Below are 16,690 nucleotides of genomic sequence, written 5' to 3'. Positions count from 1 at the left end.
GTACGGAAACAATGTCGAGCTGTGTTCCCATGCCCTTGTCGACAGAGCGACGCCAGGCTCCCACTTGCAAATGCCGGCAAAACTTTTGTGCTGGTTTGGGCTCCTTTAAAGGTCTCACTGCTTCGTCTAAAAACGTCATAATATCTGGTACGGAAACAATGTCGAGCTGTGTTCCCATGCCCTTGTCGACAGAGCGACGCCAGTCTTGTGACGCACAAAACACTTCGCTGCTTTTGGTATTTTGCAAGTTCACACTGCTGCAAACAGACTCAAATCTTTCTGCTAAAAATATTGAATTTGCTTCATTAACACTCTTTGCTTTTAAAAGTTCGGAACGTTTTTAATGAGTTTGAAAAACTGCGACTCAACATTGATAAAAACAACACCAAGTTTAATTTATTAGCTTGAAACAAGGTTGCTACTTTTTCTCGTGAAAACATTCTTGGCGCCTCACGATCTTGGCAAATAACGTTATTTGGCAAAGTTTAAAAAATAATCTTTTTTTTTCGCGGGGTTCGAACCCAGGACTCTCCCGGGGACGAATCCCGATCAGTTTTTTTTTTATGTCTGTATATGGGTCAGGCGCGCCGGACCATTCGGCCTTTTTTTTTTTTTTTTTTTTTTTTTTTTTATTGATAAATAATAAAAAGAGCGAAAAACGGTAACAAATTACATCACACTTCAGTACATAACAGGCGACACCACTTTTTGCGGTAAGCAAGAAAGTTTCCACGTTTTTTTGATACATGACATTCTGATACACGTACTGAGTTAAGGAAGCATACAAATCTAAATACCGTCGGTTTATTTTCACTATATTTGCATTGGTAAATGACATATCTGGCACATAACAACATACAGTTCACCAATTTATCGCCGGATCCACCATTGTGGACACCAAAAAGTAAGTTCACGGGAGGTAACGTCAGTGGGACTCGGGTTCTAGTTACATGACAAGAATAAAAAACATGGTAAACGTTTTCTGTAGCATTTTTACAGAATGTGCACAAGTCGGAGTCAATTTTCCCAAAGGAGTGCAATATTTGGTTGCACACGATGGCATTCAGATTTAATTTAATTTGAAAACTTCTCAACCTATTTTCAATAGTGGAATTAAAGTTGTTAATATATACTTCTCGCCACGGCATCTCAAAATTTATGAAAAGCTTGTTTTTCCAAAATTCTTGGGACTTAACTGGCACGCGAGCCACGCTGTCTTGTAGCTTTGTGTAAATTGTTTTGACGCTGTTTGTGTCTTTAATAAAATTCAATAAATGTTCTGACTGAGTTGTTTGTGGGTCGATATAGTTTTCTGAGTCCCATTGCTCAGGCAGACTTGAAACAAGTTTTATAAATTGAATGAACTCTGCGTTATTAGCCTGAAAATTAAATTTTAACGCCAAGTTGTCGTAAGTTTCATACTCTCCTTCATTAGTCAATAGGTGTTTATGTAACATTACGCCAGAGTCGATCAGGGGTTTCATAAAGAAAGTTTTAGATTGGTACTTAATTTTTTTGTTTAGCCAAAGTGTCCTTTTTGTCGATTTTGTTTTTAGCAGATTTAAAGTTTGTATGCAACTGACAAGGGTGTGGCGCAGGGTTCTCAAGGGTAAAACACGTTTAACCTCGGCTCGATTGAGCGATATAGTTGCATTTAGAAAAGCGTTAACTCTTTGTCCCCTTAAGTATGGTGCCTCGATTTGCTTCCAATTCGCAACTACGCTTTCATCAAGAAGTTTTTGAAACCATTTAAGGTTTAGTGCCAGAATATAATTTTCTACATTAATCATTCCCGCCCCTCCCTCTTCGATACTTGCGCACAGTGTTGTTCGTTTGACCCTTTCCCATTTTGATCCCCATAAAAAACGGAACAGTATACGGATTAGTTGTTTCAAATATTTTGCTGACACTGTTACGGGCACAACGCAAAGTTTGAAAGTCAACATTGGCACCAGTAGGCTTTTAATTATTGTTACTTTCCCCAATAAGGAAAGACCACAGGTTTGCAATAACTTTGATCTTTTGCAGTATAGGTAAAAAATTGTATTCTAGCAATTTTTCATCGCTGCACGTCCTGGTTGGAATTACAACCCCCAAATACCTAGTTTTTTCAGAAGGCCACAAGAGCCCGGATTGTTGCATCGGTTTGTGGCAACAAGATCGTTTGGAACCAACAAAAAATGCGTTTGATTTGTTCATATTTATTTTGCATCCCGACATATCGCCAAACTCTGTGATTATACTTAATGCTTCGCGAAAATCATTATCGCTGCCGGAGAGAAACAAAACGGTGTCATCCGCAAACATGGAAACTTTAAATTCTTTGTCATGTACTTTTATACCTAAAAAGTTCCCCTGTCTTAACATTATTCCAAGGCATTCAATACTTAGAACAAAAAGCGTGGGAGACAGAGGATCACCTTGCCTCACTCCTCTTTCGACTTTAAATGGCGCAGATACAAAACTGTTATTAATTATTGCCGATGTCGGGTTTTGGTAAAAACATTTAACATATCTAATAATTGTTGGGCCAAAACCAAAAGCTTCTAATGCAGAAAACATAAAATCCCAACTTAACGTATCAAAAGCTTTGAATATGTCCAATGACAAAATTGCCCCTGGAATGTTTTGGTGGTCGGCACTGTCTATAATATCAAATAGAAGTCGAATGTTAGTACCAATGTATCTATTTGGTATGAAACCATTTTGGTCAGAAGAGATTACATGGTTCAAAACCGACCGTAATCTGTTGTTAACTGCTTTAGAAGCAATTTTATAATCAGCATTTAGTAGCATAATTGCCCTATAACTACCTGGGTGAAGCGGGTCCTTATCCTTTTTGGGAAGAAGAGTTATAACAGCTCTGGACTGCGAAGGAGTCAAATTTCCAATTTTGATCGAATAACTCCACGCCGCCGTAAAAAGACCTTTTAGGTTTTCCCAAAATGTTAGGTAGAACTCGGCGGGGAAGCCATCGAGTCCCGGTGACTTATTTTTGCCCATGTCTTTTAGTGCGTTTAAAAACTCGGTCTCCAGAATTTCAGTTTCTATTTTTTCCATGGCTTCTAGCGGAATTTGGGGAAGTCCCAACGATGCTAGTTTAGACGCATTGATGTTTTTATGTTGGACTTTATCATCCCTTCTATACAATTGTTCATAAAATTTCGCTAAGCTTTTCAGAATTTTTTCTTGATCTGTGAGGATTTCCGATCCAGAAATTAGGCGATTTATACTTTTCTTTTCGCCCTGTCGTTTTTCCAGGTTTAAAAAGTATTTCGTATTTTTTTCTCCGTCTTCAGCCCAGCGAGTCCGACTACGGGTAATGGCGCTGATTGTTTGGCGCTTTAGAAGTTTATCTAGTTCGTTTTGAAGGGCAGATAAATTGTCGTGTAGTTGGTCACGTTCCGTACCCGTCGTGTTACAAACAGCATTTTGAATTGTGACGATATCCTTTTCTATTTTCGTTAGTTTGGCGCTGTTATTCCGTTTTTTTTCGGATGCATACCGGATTGTTTCCCCTCAGATCACAGCTTTTAAAGCGTCCCACATAACATGCGGATTGATAGCGGAATCTTGATTATCCGTTTTATACATGTCAATGAGGGATTTAATCTTTTCTATATAATTCAAATCGGTTAGGAAACTCGCGTTTAATTTCCAGTAACCCTTTCCACGTGGTAAGGGATTAACGGCGACCTCTAGGGCGAGCATATAGTGGTCGGACATGGTCCCAGGAACAATGTCGACCTGTTTTACATTTTGTATTAGATCATTACCAAGTAAATAAAAATCGATTCGAGATGCCGCTGGGGGATTTTTCTGAACCCTTGAGAACTTTTTCAGCATTGGGTTTTTGTGGCGGAAGATATCTGTGAGGTTGAAATGATTAATGTAACGTTGTAAGGTAGCTTTTGCTTTTTGGTTACTGTGGATTGATTTTCCGGTTTTATCTAGGTCTGTATTAATTACAAGATTAAAGTCTCCTCCCATTATAATTGACGCGGTTGAAAATCCGTTAAGCGTGGCAAATAATTTTTCAAAAAAGTCTGGATCATCTTTGTTTGGTGCATAAACGTTTACAAACAATAGTGGCTGCGAATTGATGGTCGCTTCTATCATTATAAATCTACCGTCTACGTCTCGGTATATATTCGTTAAAGAGTAGGAAAGATGTTTGGCAAAGAGAATTGCGACCCCTCGACTATTGGTGCTTCCGTGTGCCCAAAACGCTTCACCGCCCCACTCCATTCCCCACAATTTTTCATTCTTCTCACAGCCATGTGTTTCTTGTAAGAATGCTACATGACATTTTTTACGGTGCAAATATTTAAATATAGTTTTCCTTTTTAGAGCTAGGTTTAAACCTCGAACATTGTGAGAATTAATTTTAAGAGCCATAAAATCTAAAGAGAGAGAGTGATATTTCATTTTTGCACTTGTACTCCAATATTAATGTCCCATTCATATTCTATGCCACATTCGCACAAAAACGGTTGGCTGGGACTGATAAGACGAGACAATTTCTGACCACACTTACAATTAATAATTTTGCATCTACAATCTATGTTAGAACATTCTTGGCTCGTTGTCACGTTCGGCAATAAATTAACGGTTTTACATAGACAAGTTAATGAAAACTTTTGGCACACAACACATTCAAATAAATTACCTTCCACTTGGAATTCCGGTTGGAAGTCTCTGCAACACGGCATCCATCTCATTCGATTGTTGCAGCCCGGGCACTGACACGTTTTCGTGTTTTCCTGGACCAGGAAGAGCTCTTCAATGCAGCATTTAATTGCTACCAAAAACTTTTTTGAGCAGCTCCAACATATAAACGTCTTTGATTCTTCAGTTAGATGCGCTTCTGCTTGGCACCCTGGACAGATTAGTGAAATAGTTTTCTCACAAAAGCTTTTGCTTTGTGGAAACTCCTCAGGGCTTCGTTCCAGTCTTTTCCTGCTGGCTGTTTTTAAAGGTGCCTTCTTGTCTTGTGGGGTGCTTGTCATCCCGCTTTCTGTTACAGGTAGGTTGCCCGAATCCTCGCGATTTTCCTGCTGGTCACCAACAATTAGGTCAGGCGCATTTGTTGTGATTTTTTGATTGCATTCGGCCACCTCAGGGCGAGTCGGGGAAGTGTTATCAGCGTTTGTACGCTGTCCAGTTTCCAACTGTTTTCCTTCTACAGTTCCAGTTAACACAGGAAAATCGCTTTTTCTTTGTGAACATTCAGCTTGTTTGTGACCTTCCTTACCACAGTATTTACAAGTGAAAACTTGACCGTTGTAGGTAACATAAAATTCGCAGTTTCCAATCCTTATATAGCTTGGGATAGATTTTTTCTCCACATCTTCAGCATTCATAGTTGCGATGCGCATTCCAGATAGCAGCCCTTCTTTACCTTTTCTGTGTATTATTTTTAACACTTTGCCGTATCTATCAGAAAGTGCTTCAGCTAAAATTTCATTTGGAAACGGCACCGGCACCCATCCAATCGCAACATTAATCCTGTCGCTTTCGTAAAGTTTAAGTTGTTTAACTTTACCTGACAACTTTGCATAAAGTTCAAGAGTATTTTGTTGGCTTGTGCAAGTAACATCTATGCTGTTCCCTCGCATTTCAGCTATTCCAATGACTTTTTTTATTGAGAAATCCAAATTTTTCAAAATCTCGATTGCATCATGACGCTTGCATACATTTCCAGTTTTGAAGTTAAGACAATTCGGTCTTCTTAATCCTACCGCTGTTTTATTTACCGCCTGTGCGTAACTTGGTTTGTCCGCCATTTTTTAGCTCCGCACTCCACGAGCGCAACACGTGAAAATGACCATTCGGCCTGAAACTTTTGTTTTAAACTCAACCAAGTTTCGCCACCTAGCGGAATTATTTTGCGGCGCCTTCGGAAATTTGAAACGACGCACCAGGGTGTCACGATGTACAGTTTGAGAAGCGCGGCTCTGCACCTATTGCGAGTACATATACATCCCGGGTTAAAATGACTTTACATGAAAACTCCATAAGTATCAGTTCAAGTATCCAAGATTTGTGTGACAGTTTTTCTGCTTGTTCGTAGATACTAACGATGCTGTAATAGCGAAATATATATATCTTTAACACCAAAGGGTGAACGACTAAGTGTTTCTGAACTTACATCTATTGCTATAAGGCTTTTTAGTCTTCATTCACCAAGAAACGGACTGGGTGATTCCAGCTTTAAGTTACCATTACGATTATTAAACAGTTGGTACAATATGCAACGAATGTGGTTGGTTAAAATTATAAATGGATTCCTACACAAGTACTTACTTGGAGGTATGAACTTCTATTTATTAAATACTCTTAACGAATAAATCACATCACGCCAGGTCTATTAAAGGTATAATACCGACTCAGCCGGTCACCAAGCATTCACCATCATATGGCAAGTCGTACGCTAGAAACATCTAACCTGCGGTGGGATTCGAACCCACAAATCTTAACGAATAAGTTTTTAATTCTGTTACATATTACTCCGCCTGCGCTTGATCGACGACGATCTGTAAAAAATATTTGAAAGATTTTTTTCGTAGCCAGCAGCAACGATGATAAATAAAAAGAGATAAGTGAAAATGAGCTCAAGGCTCAAAAGCATCCCGCAAGGCGGCGGCTTCTTGAACAAGAGAGGGGAGCAACGCTGGAATAAATAGCCCCAGCATTGGGCCCTCCCTCGTCTAAGAGGAGCGGAGCTGGTCCTTACCTTGTCAGGAGGCGATGGTACTTGCGCATCGAAAGCTCTACGTCACCGCTAAGCAAAGTGCAAAGCACCCGATCAGCAGTGACGCGTCGAGCCTGCCCGAAGCAGCAAGACTTCACCTCTTAAAGCTAACAGAAAACGAAAAATTGACCTTTTTTCCTTTTACCCAACTTCTGTTCGTGTTTTTTCAGAACCTCCTTGCATTGGTCGTACATAAAACGTTTTATTCCGTCAGAAAATAAACGAGTGCCAGACATGTATCGACGTTGCATTTACGTAGACAAATTCTTGCCCACACTCCCTTCTAGCCGGCATTGGTCTGTTAGTTTTTCGGGATGACAAGTTGAGACGACCAAAACAGCACGGTAATGCCTTATCAAACCTCCATCTGCTAAATCTTGAACGAGATTTCCGTCGTTTATTTTTGTCTGGTAAAAACTTGCTGTTTTGGGCTTTTTGCTATTATCTTCACAAATAACACTTAAACCAGTGGTTCCCAACCGGGGAGGAATTCCTCCCTAGGGAGGAATTTTATGAGTTTAGGGGAGGAATTTCAAAAAAACTGTAAAAAAATGTTTTTGTATATACATTGATGTCCATCAGAATGTTTTTGTATATACATTGATGTCCATTATAGTTTGTATGCAGTTCACATTTGGAACCGGTTGTAAAGGATTCTGAAATAGACATCCCTAGTTATAAGGCCTGTACGGCCGCATGCAACGTTTCACACGCTTAAATTAATCGATTATTGTCGTAACAAAGTCTATTGTTTTAGCATTTTGTTTCTTGACAGTCTGGCTTTTGTACAGTTCCTTAACAACTGAATAGTTTACAGTTAGTAAACAGTATATGCAATGAAACAAGATTCTCAGTTATGTATCATTACCCAGATTTTAGCTGTAGCCTAAGTGCACTGTCACGAACTGCGCCGAGTATACAACTACTTTCAGAGCGCAAACAAGAGCAAATTTCGCATTGAATTGTAATGTGGAATAAATTGTTATAATTTTTTATGTTGTTCGTCTTATGGGGAGGAATGGATAGTTCGAAAATGGGCGAAGGGAGGAATGTAACAAAAAAGGTTGGGAACCACTGACTTAAACGGAGCTATATCTGATAACGTAAATAAAGTACTTTACATGTCTTCCACCTCAAACATATTCTGCGGAGTGTAACATAACTTTTCACGAGTGTACAACCTTGATGAGCTGTTTAAAGCCGTACCAACTCAAAACATTTTGACATGTACTGCTTTACGCCAACTAGCGGGTGTATTTTCTGGTGTTAAACGACGCAAGTGGGCGATACGCAGCCATGCAACTGTCACTGCAGGTAACTCGTAACTACTGGCCTCTGATTGCCGTTAAATACTTAGCGTCTGTCTGTTTGTTCTGTTGTACTTTAATGTATCTGTCTTTCTTCGTGTCTTAGTTATCGCAAATAAAAATAAAAAAAAAATAAAAAAATCGTAACTAAAATGGCAGGAACTTGGCCGAATGGTCCAGCGCGCCTGACCCACATACAGACACATAAAACTCTGATCGGGATTCGTCCCCGGGAATGTCCTGGGTTCGAACCCCGTGAAAAAAATACTCGTAACTAAAATGAAACTTTTGCTCATCACTATGTCAAAGTTCACGAGTTCGCAAAAAAATTGTTGCTTGAAACTCACCACATTTAATTGACAATAAAACTCTCGTTCAGTAATAAATAAGCTACAGTGAGTAACGTTTAGACTTAAGAGCAAAGTTCAGCTGAATCAAAGCAGATCCGCAGCCGATTGTGCGTTACAGTGAAGCGGCCACTACAAACCAACAACGAGTAAATATTTACTGCAAAGTTCAATTGTGAAGCACAAGTCTGGGTCGCAGGGTCTTGTTTACATCCAACGCGTTCTGAGTGTTGTTTACATTTACATTTAGTCAGAAACGTCGGAATAAAAATACATTTGCCAGAAGAGCTCTATAAACTTAATTTAGTCAGTACCATTGCATAGAATTGACTTAAATGGAATAAACGTGGTAAATCAGAATTCCTCCGAATGTAGCGTTTTGTCACTTTTACGCGCCGTGGCAAAACCTTCTTTGCGTGCGATTCAAGCTTTCTACTCGTGGCGCAGCGACGCCGCCAGTTCAACTATTACTAACAATGCAATTATTACGTCATAAACGAATTTCGCGTTTCGTTTGTGATCTTAAAACGTCGTCGCTATCTTTTCCGCATTTCGACAAATCCGCTTTCATCAGTTCATCCCAGGCTTTCAGCAACTGATCTGGAAGCATTTTGTGGTACGTTTTAATCTTGGACAGTCGGCACGGGTCTTTTTTCTTCATTCCCCAACTTTTAAACCCGCGGTCATTTTTTGGTGAAACTCCAATCTTCTTCAGTAAAATACCGAGAAAAGCGTCATCAATTGGAATAATCCGGGTCTGTAGAGACGCCTGAAAGAGTTTGACCACCAAGCGCCCTCCCATTATAAACCCCCCGCCCGAAACGTAAGGGGGGTAAAGTTTTTCAGGGTAAAGGTTGTAGCTGACGTAATATTTCCACGTTGGGTCCAAGATTCGGGGACTCCCGTTCAAAACCGAGCCGACAAACATGTTTTCTCGCGATGCAGAAGGCGTGTCTTTTACATAACTCACAATGTTCCGGAGGTTGACGAAAACATCGTCGTCGCCTTTAAACACGAAAGGAACGTTCCTGCAATACCTCGTGTACCACTGCATGAAAAGACAATCCTTTAAGGTGAGATTACGAAAACTGTCAAAGAAGTCCCACTGCAGGATGTCTCTGTGCACCTTGTCTTCAGCGATCAAATCGTTGCTTTGTTTCTTATCCTGACACGCGCCTAACAGGAAAACAAGCCTCACAATCACGCCGAGCTCATTTTTCACCCAAGTGACGTTTCCCCACGTCCGCCTGATGGCGCCACGGCGCGCTGACATTGAGCAAGACGACTTTACCACGGCCAGAAGGAACACATCTTTGCTATAATCAAAATCGTTGAGGTCTAGAGCTTTAGGCGTCCCTGCACCGCACATTTCATTGTGTTGTATGGTCAGGGCGTAATCCCGCCTCTGGCTGTAGTTGAGAATAATTTCCTTCGAGTTTGGCCGTTTGGGGACTTCAGGGGGAAGCTTCAGATCAAGGTCCATACTCTGCAAACCAGGCAATGCTGTGGTCGTGGTCGCCGCTACAGTTGTGGAAGTTGTGGAAGCTACTAAGGGAGGTTTCTGTCGCGGGTACTTCGGTTGAGCTACACATAAAAAACGATATTAAATTGTTGCTTCGGCAATGCCTGGGTCAAGCAGTTAACTTTAACAAACACACAGCGGCACAGAGTTGTAAGTCGGGTTCGGGCTTCGGTTTAAAAAAACGGTTTGATTCTAACTTTACACTTTTGGTATTTTTTAAAACAAATTTAACTGGCTAAATAGCGGTTTGCTGGACCTGACCTAATGTCAAACAGCCCTAAAACGCCTTGTTTAAGACAAATAGTTTATTGTGTTGGTTGTATTGGTCTTTCCCTGTCAATCAAACTATCAGGCCTAAACAGGCTTTCCAAAAACGATTCAGGTTCGGGCCCGTTTACAACTCTGCAGTGGTAAGTAGGGGCCAACATTTTGTTGTCTGATACCGTTTTTTCGTTTTTTACCAAACACGTAATTTTCCAGACTGCGGTTCGACCCGCTTTATTTACTTATTTCATGTACGTCATTTTTGGCAATTTATATATTCTATTGATAGTTTATTTATAATGAGAGACCAAATAACGAAAACACACTTATATTTTATCAGTACACAACTTTAAAATTTTGGCAGGGTCAATGGCTCTTTTAACCCCTTCCTGACTATACGCCAATGCAAGCAGGCTCTATTAAGTTAACGGCAAAGGTCTGGTGAAAACGCCAATCTATTACAACATGTCCTTTGAGTCAAACAGTATTTTTCCACAAGGTAATATTTAGTTTCTTATACGCTGAACGGATGTAATACATTAGCTACTTTGAATCGATTAAACTTTTCTCATCGTTGATTAGCTTTGGTTTATATCAGCGGTTCTCAAACTGGGGTCCGCGGTCCTTTAGGGCAGGGGTCCGCAAATACTTTTTGGCGCGACCCTAAAAAAATGCTCTAAATTCTCGCGACCCAAGCATTTTGTTAGCATGTAAGTTTGTGGAAAACACTAAGAAACTAAATATCAATATTTAGACTGCTATAATGCTATTGTCAGTTGCTATTTTCACATAAAACAGTAGGTAAACGAACGTATTTATTCTAACAAATGAGAACTGTGGGCTCTGTGTTGAGAACACATCAAATCAAATCGAGGTTTAATTTAAGAGACGGCCAGCCAAAAATCGTCCCCTACTTGTAGTCTTGATCTGTATTTGCTTTTAATATAAGATAGTGCAGGAAACGCATGACTGCTTGCACAGGTTCGCTTAACTTATTGCACATTTGCGGAACCCTGCTTCCGGGGACCGTGAGGCAATTTTGGGGGGACCGCGAAGCGGTTGAAGTTATTCTATAATCTTATTTAGCGTCAGTTTGTGCCACTAAATAAGTTTAAATCAAATTAGAATTGAGAATTGACTCCAATGCTAAACAATAGCCTATTTCAATGACAACTATATTCAATGACAACTATCAAAAATTCAATTGTTCGCGCACAATCGTAATGCTTTTTTTGGTCTTGTTTGTGATGTCACAAGCCGTCTTTCGATCATTGTTATGCGCAATTTTGCATAACTAGCTAAAATCCTGCAATCAACTTTTGTTTTTTTGAAATACACATTCCAGCTAAAGGACCGCGAGCCCTCGAAATAGGGGCAAAGAGACCGTTTTGAAAAAATAATAAAAAGGTTTGAGAATTTTTTTTTCACTGGTTTATATTTATGTGGGATACAAAATGTCTCAAACCGTTTATTTGCACAAACCTTACGCAGTTTTTCCATCAACTTGGCCATTTGAACTGAAAGGTCACAAATGCTCCCAACGTCAAGTTTACTTACAAGCTGCAATCGCATTTTTAATAATTGGAGTGAGCCGAAAAAATGTCGAAGTAAAATTGACGCTTTTGCGTAAAGGCGATAATAAATCAGGGAAACGAATTATGTTTTGTTTTTGTTTTCCGTTTATGTTTTGTGTGAGATCTGACCGTATAATAGAGATGAAAAAGATGTGACAATTATTCCAATGGTTTTCTTAAAATGTTGCTGGTTGTGTTTTTTTCTGCGGTTAACAACATCCAATTGTTTTATAATAATCAGCGACGCGATGATGAAAGGACGGAAATATGTGGTTTTCGTTAACCACTGAAGCATGTCGAACGGGTACGGATGAGTGAACCCGGATTACCTTGCGGTGTGCGGTGATGCGTGACCAAGTCGCTTTCGGTTGTAGATCCCATGAGACGAGTGGCTACATCCAATGAGAAGATGGTGACGAAAATAACGAGAACAACAAACAAAGATTTGCGACCAATGTTGGCCAACCCACTGAAGAATGCCATCAGAATAAAAATACAACTACAACAGTTTGAAACGAAATCTGAAAAAAATAAGCATGTGAATGGTGTGATACATATCAGCTCAGAAAAAAGCATTTATTTTTGTCCACCAACGCACATTGCAACCCAATATTTACATTTTGTTGCATAATTATTGTGAATACGTTGGAACACTATATACGGATCTGTTCATAAGTTTAATGATGAACACAATATTGTGAATACGATACTTAAAACATCTACACTTTTACTAGCAGTTGTACTAATGCATTGGAAAATTTAGTAAAATCTCTTGAGAAACCGTAGTTTAAAATTATATTTCGCAGTTAGTGTGATATTTAATTAAAACGTCCGTTGATAAAAGCCCTCAAAACATTTATGAAAAGTGATTTTTTTCTTCAATACATTTCGTACAAATAAACCAATGCAACATGAAAGCTAGTTAGAGCGTTTAAAGCCAGTTTCCTTATTATGAAGTGCTGCATTTATGACTCGTCAATCCTACTTAATTGTGATGGCGGTGTAGCTGCATGACGTTCTATAGCAACTATACACCAATTGTGCTTTCGCTTTTCACCACTTCATAACCTTTCATCGTTGCAGCTATTTCCGGCTTGGTGATTGTTTTTGTGCTATTGTGTCGCCATATTTTCTTACACCAAGCGAAATAAATGTTACATGACCGCTTAGTGACTTTTAATATTTTCTTACTCGATAACGGTTACATTTGCATGGAAAAGGGACATGTGTCCATTACGACCATAAACGCAACCGTTACCACAAACGCATAACAACGCATTGTACTAGAACTTGACCGAATGTGAAACGACATGTTGAACTTGGCGGCATATGTCTGTGTTCGCACAGTGCCTGTTCCGCCCGAATAACCAAGCTAACAGCTGATCTGTGTCACAGGGATCAGCATATTTCTCATACTTCTCACTTTAACACTACTTTGCCAGGTGGTTTGTAAATCCGTATAATTTTCTGTACAAATCAGTCAGATGAATTTGCCATTTACCATCAAATATACACAGGCTGAATTAAGCACGCACAAAATCACAGCTGTGTTGCTGAATCTGGAATTGTCCAAGTTGTGCATTCTTGGTTTAGGGCGTTTTTTGTACGAGCACATTATCAATCTGTTCCTAATAACTGGAACATAAAGGCAACCGTTCACTGCGCTACTTCATACACATTACTACGCCTTGCAATAACACAGGACATAACCTACAATCAGGCAATGATAACTACCAGTAAGGTGCAATGTAAATTTACTGTGCTGTAACTTATGATCAGCTTAGTTCAGCCGGTGCACTTGTACTATACACACACGACTGTGGACTTCAACTGTACAATAGTGCAGGTTGGCGAATCAATTGCCGCTCCATTGTTTCCTGTGCCCAGCAGTGTCGTATGATACGTCAGCCATTATTTCTGCCTGTCTGTCAATTTGCACAAAATACCCATAACCGCAGCTCATGAAACTGCACCTTAAAGCTGCTGCGCCAAACGTAGCTGGCCTTACTGCTGGAATAGTAAAACCCTCTGTCATTTTGCCTGGAACGCAATCGCGGCTTTGAAACTTTGCGGCCGAAACTCCACAAAAGACCTTGGGGAAAAAACGGAATACGGTAATTTACAAACTGGGAAGTGATCAGAAATATAGTGAGACAAATATAGTGAGACAGACACACTAAGCGTAAGCTGACGCTGGTTACTGGTTAACGCCTTACTGGTTAAATAGTGACTCTCTAATGCAAACATGAGCGAGAAACGAGCTTCAGACACAAAAAATCGTTAAACCAGCCTTTTTTCAGACGTACATTTGAAAAACCTTCAGACTTTCCTGAGCTACACCGAAAATACTAAACTTTAAACTTCAAAAGGGACAACATAGTGATGAAAATAACGGCCCAAATAGACGTAACTGACGTGGCTTTCATATCACTTATGATGGTCTGAGCATTTGCTGAAACGTTTGAACAATAAAGCAAGTCGCTTTTTACGTCTATTTGGGCCGTTATTTTCATCATTAAACTTATGAACAGATCCGTGTATAGTTTTCCACATTAGTCGTAATTATATTAATACCGAATAGCTGAAAAATAAAGTCTAAAGCTTCAATGCGAACTGACTTTTACTTCCAGTATTCAAATAGTAAACAGTGCAACGGTAGAATCAGCTGAGCTATCCGTACTACAGCGCTTACCCTACACTCAATGAACGTGTTTTTGTTATCTCACTGCTCGGGCCGTTCTTAAGTTACCACAGACGCTTCACAACGCGCGATGCTTCAAACTTCAGTTCTGGAATTTATCTGACGTCACACCGCGGATCGGGGGCGTTCGAGTCACGGTAGATTGGTTTTGGCTTTATTTTAGGTTTCAACCGCATAATTCTGTGGCGTTCGTATGAGTTGAGTTAAGTTTACTTCGCTTGTTAAAAGAACACATAGCGACACAATTTCACATGGATTGACTTGTTGATAAATTTGATTTTCATTCATTTTGGTTAAACTCCTACCGCAAAAGGATAACATATTTGGGCCTGGGATGAAGCAGTTGTGTCAGATTCACTGTTTGCAAACTTTTGATAAACCAGGAACTATTGGTGTATAGAACGCTTATCTTGTCTTTGCGAGAAAAGTTGAGAAATCTCAAATACAAAGTTCGATTCAGTACACAACTGTTTTACTCCAAAGTAATTTTCTACTTTACTTTAACAAGCGGATTTACACCGCAATAAACGTTGTTTGCAGAACGCAGCAAATAAAATACATATACATTGGGCGTGGCTTATTCGTATCGAAAGGAACTTTTGCAAGTCTGTGTCATATATTTCAGTTGCTGGACCGATTTTCATGGGAATTTGCATTTCAAATTGATCAAACAATACAAAGTTCTTGTAATACTCAAACTTAGTCTTAATTACCTAAATAAAAAAAAGTTTGAGAACCACTGTCCTAACCAATAAAGTAATTGTCCGCGAATTCGGGCCACTTTTACTTTTTCTACCACAAACCGAACCGAAAACCTTCTCAAAGTTAACTTATGCCAACTTGCAATCATTTGTGCTTTATATGAAAAACCTCAACGACATTTTGACTTTGACCGTGACAATGAAAAAGGTTTCCAAACAAAACGAAAAAAAATCGGGTAATCCATCTCAAACTTTCGCCGATGAAAGGAGAAGCAAGCAACAAATCCCCAATCTACGATCGTAAGAGAGTAAGAAGTCGTTGAATAAAATATTGGTATTATGATGTAACCACAAGGCAATACATTGATCAATATTTCACTTGGGAACTTTTCATTGGTACCCGGACTTCCTGGTGTTATGGTCGCGAAAGTCAACATAAGATGTTTTGTCTGAATCACACCGAACTTCGGCGATAGTTTGCGGTTTTTTTGAGTCAGCAATCCCGGGGTTAGCAAAGCCGCGTGTCAAAACACAATGCCGGGAAAAACGATGAATGAGATTTAAACAAGATAAACATAAACGGAACGAAGCGAATGTCGAAATGCTTTCAACGAGAAAATTGTGCAATACTTACACACATATATTTGAAATATGCCTGACTTGAAATTTAATATAATTCCCCTACACGTACCGACAGGAGGGGCACGAACACAAATGCATTGAGGTATTATTTTTTTGTGTTATTTTACAAATCGTAAAAAATAAAAAAGTTTACTTTCATCGACAATATACTTTGCCAATGCCCTTGTCCGGCTTGTTTCTTATACTACTATTCGCTACTAGTATATTCAACCAAGCTCTTTAATACTGGACAAACAATCTTCTTTGCTGAGTATAGAAGATTACTAACAAAACTGTCTGACAAGTATCATAACAATTGCTAATATATCTTTTTATAATGATGGCAGAATAAATCCAACCGTCCGAAAAACGTTCGGCCGATTTTTCTGCCACTACACCAAACTAATACCGCAAGATATTATTAACCAGCCATTACGCCATGCTGCTTTTTATCACATCTTTATCGAGGAAACATCAATATGTTCAACTAACAGCGCTGGGTTTTGAATGTTACTAAACTTAATGGCACTTGAAACACTCTAACCTCTTAAATTACTTCCATTATTGTAGTAAGCACGGCACATGTGTATATAGGCAGTGGTGGGATTTAATTTTTTTGTCAGTCGATTCTGTTACAAAAGTAAAGCCGGTTCTGTTACAAAACGTCCATTGACAGTAACCAGTAATGCTAACCGGTTCGCTGATCTCATTGAACTTCGTGAGACGGTTCTATAGAACCGGTGCAACCGGCTGAATCCCACCACTATATATAGGGTGCCCGCAATCTTGCACTCTGCCTAACCAATAAGAAATTGGAGCACGATATTTGCAAACTTAATATTTTCACTAGTTTTGTTTCTCATGCTCTGCAAGGAAAAATACAAAACTTGTTTCGTAAA

At 39.4% G+C, this 16,690-nt stretch overlaps 2 protein-coding genes across 2 annotated transcripts; both read right to left on the bottom strand.

The window, feature by feature from the left end:
- Nucleotides 1-630: 630 nt before the first annotated feature.
- On the bottom strand, nt 631-1,946 carry LOC145238744 (uncharacterized). The gene has a single exon (XM_080102002.1). It carries the CDS (start codon nt 1,944-1,946, stop codon nt 675-677), a length of 1,272 nt encoding a protein of 423 aa, XP_079958128.1. The 3' UTR covers nt 631-674.
- A 6,379-nt stretch (nt 1,947-8,325) lies between these two features.
- Nucleotides 8,326-12,284, bottom strand: LOC145238204 (UDP-GlcNAc:betaGal beta-1,3-N-acetylglucosaminyltransferase 7-like). The gene is made up of 2 exons (XM_080101295.1): nt 12,098-12,284; nt 8,326-9,992 (listed from the first exon to the last, which is right to left on the bottom strand). Exons 1-2 carry the CDS (start codon nt 12,249-12,251, stop codon nt 8,899-8,901), a joined length of 1,248 nt encoding a protein of 415 aa, XP_079957421.1. The 5' UTR covers nt 12,252-12,284; the 3' UTR covers nt 8,326-8,898.
- Between the last annotated feature and the right edge of the window lie 4,406 nt (nt 12,285-16,690).

The sequence above is a fragment of the Phallusia mammillata genome, chromosome 7 (assembly GCF_965637545.1).
Source record: "Phallusia mammillata chromosome 7, kaPhaMamm4.hap1.1, whole genome shotgun sequence".
In the NCBI taxonomy this organism is placed as follows: domain Eukaryota; kingdom Metazoa; phylum Chordata; class Ascidiacea; order Phlebobranchia; family Ascidiidae; genus Phallusia; species Phallusia mammillata.
The sequence above is the reverse complement of the archived record's forward strand: the minus strand, read 5'-3'. Positions and strand labels throughout refer to the sequence as shown.

What these genes read in the sequence shown, in the direction of transcription:
- LOC145238744 (XM_080102002.1), bottom strand. Translation starts at nt 1,946, where the DNA reads ATGTTGACTTTCAAACTTTGCGTTGTGCCCGTAACAGTGTCAGCAAAA.
- LOC145238204 (XM_080101295.1), bottom strand. Translation starts at nt 12,251, where the DNA reads ATGGCATTCTTCAGTGGGTTGGCCAACATTGGTCGCAAATCTTTGTTT. An exon ending in GCATCACCGCACACCGCAAG is followed by an intron (nt 9,993 to 12,097) that starts GTAATCCGGGTT and finishes TTTTATGTGTAG; the next exon opens with CTCAACCGAAGTACCCGCGA.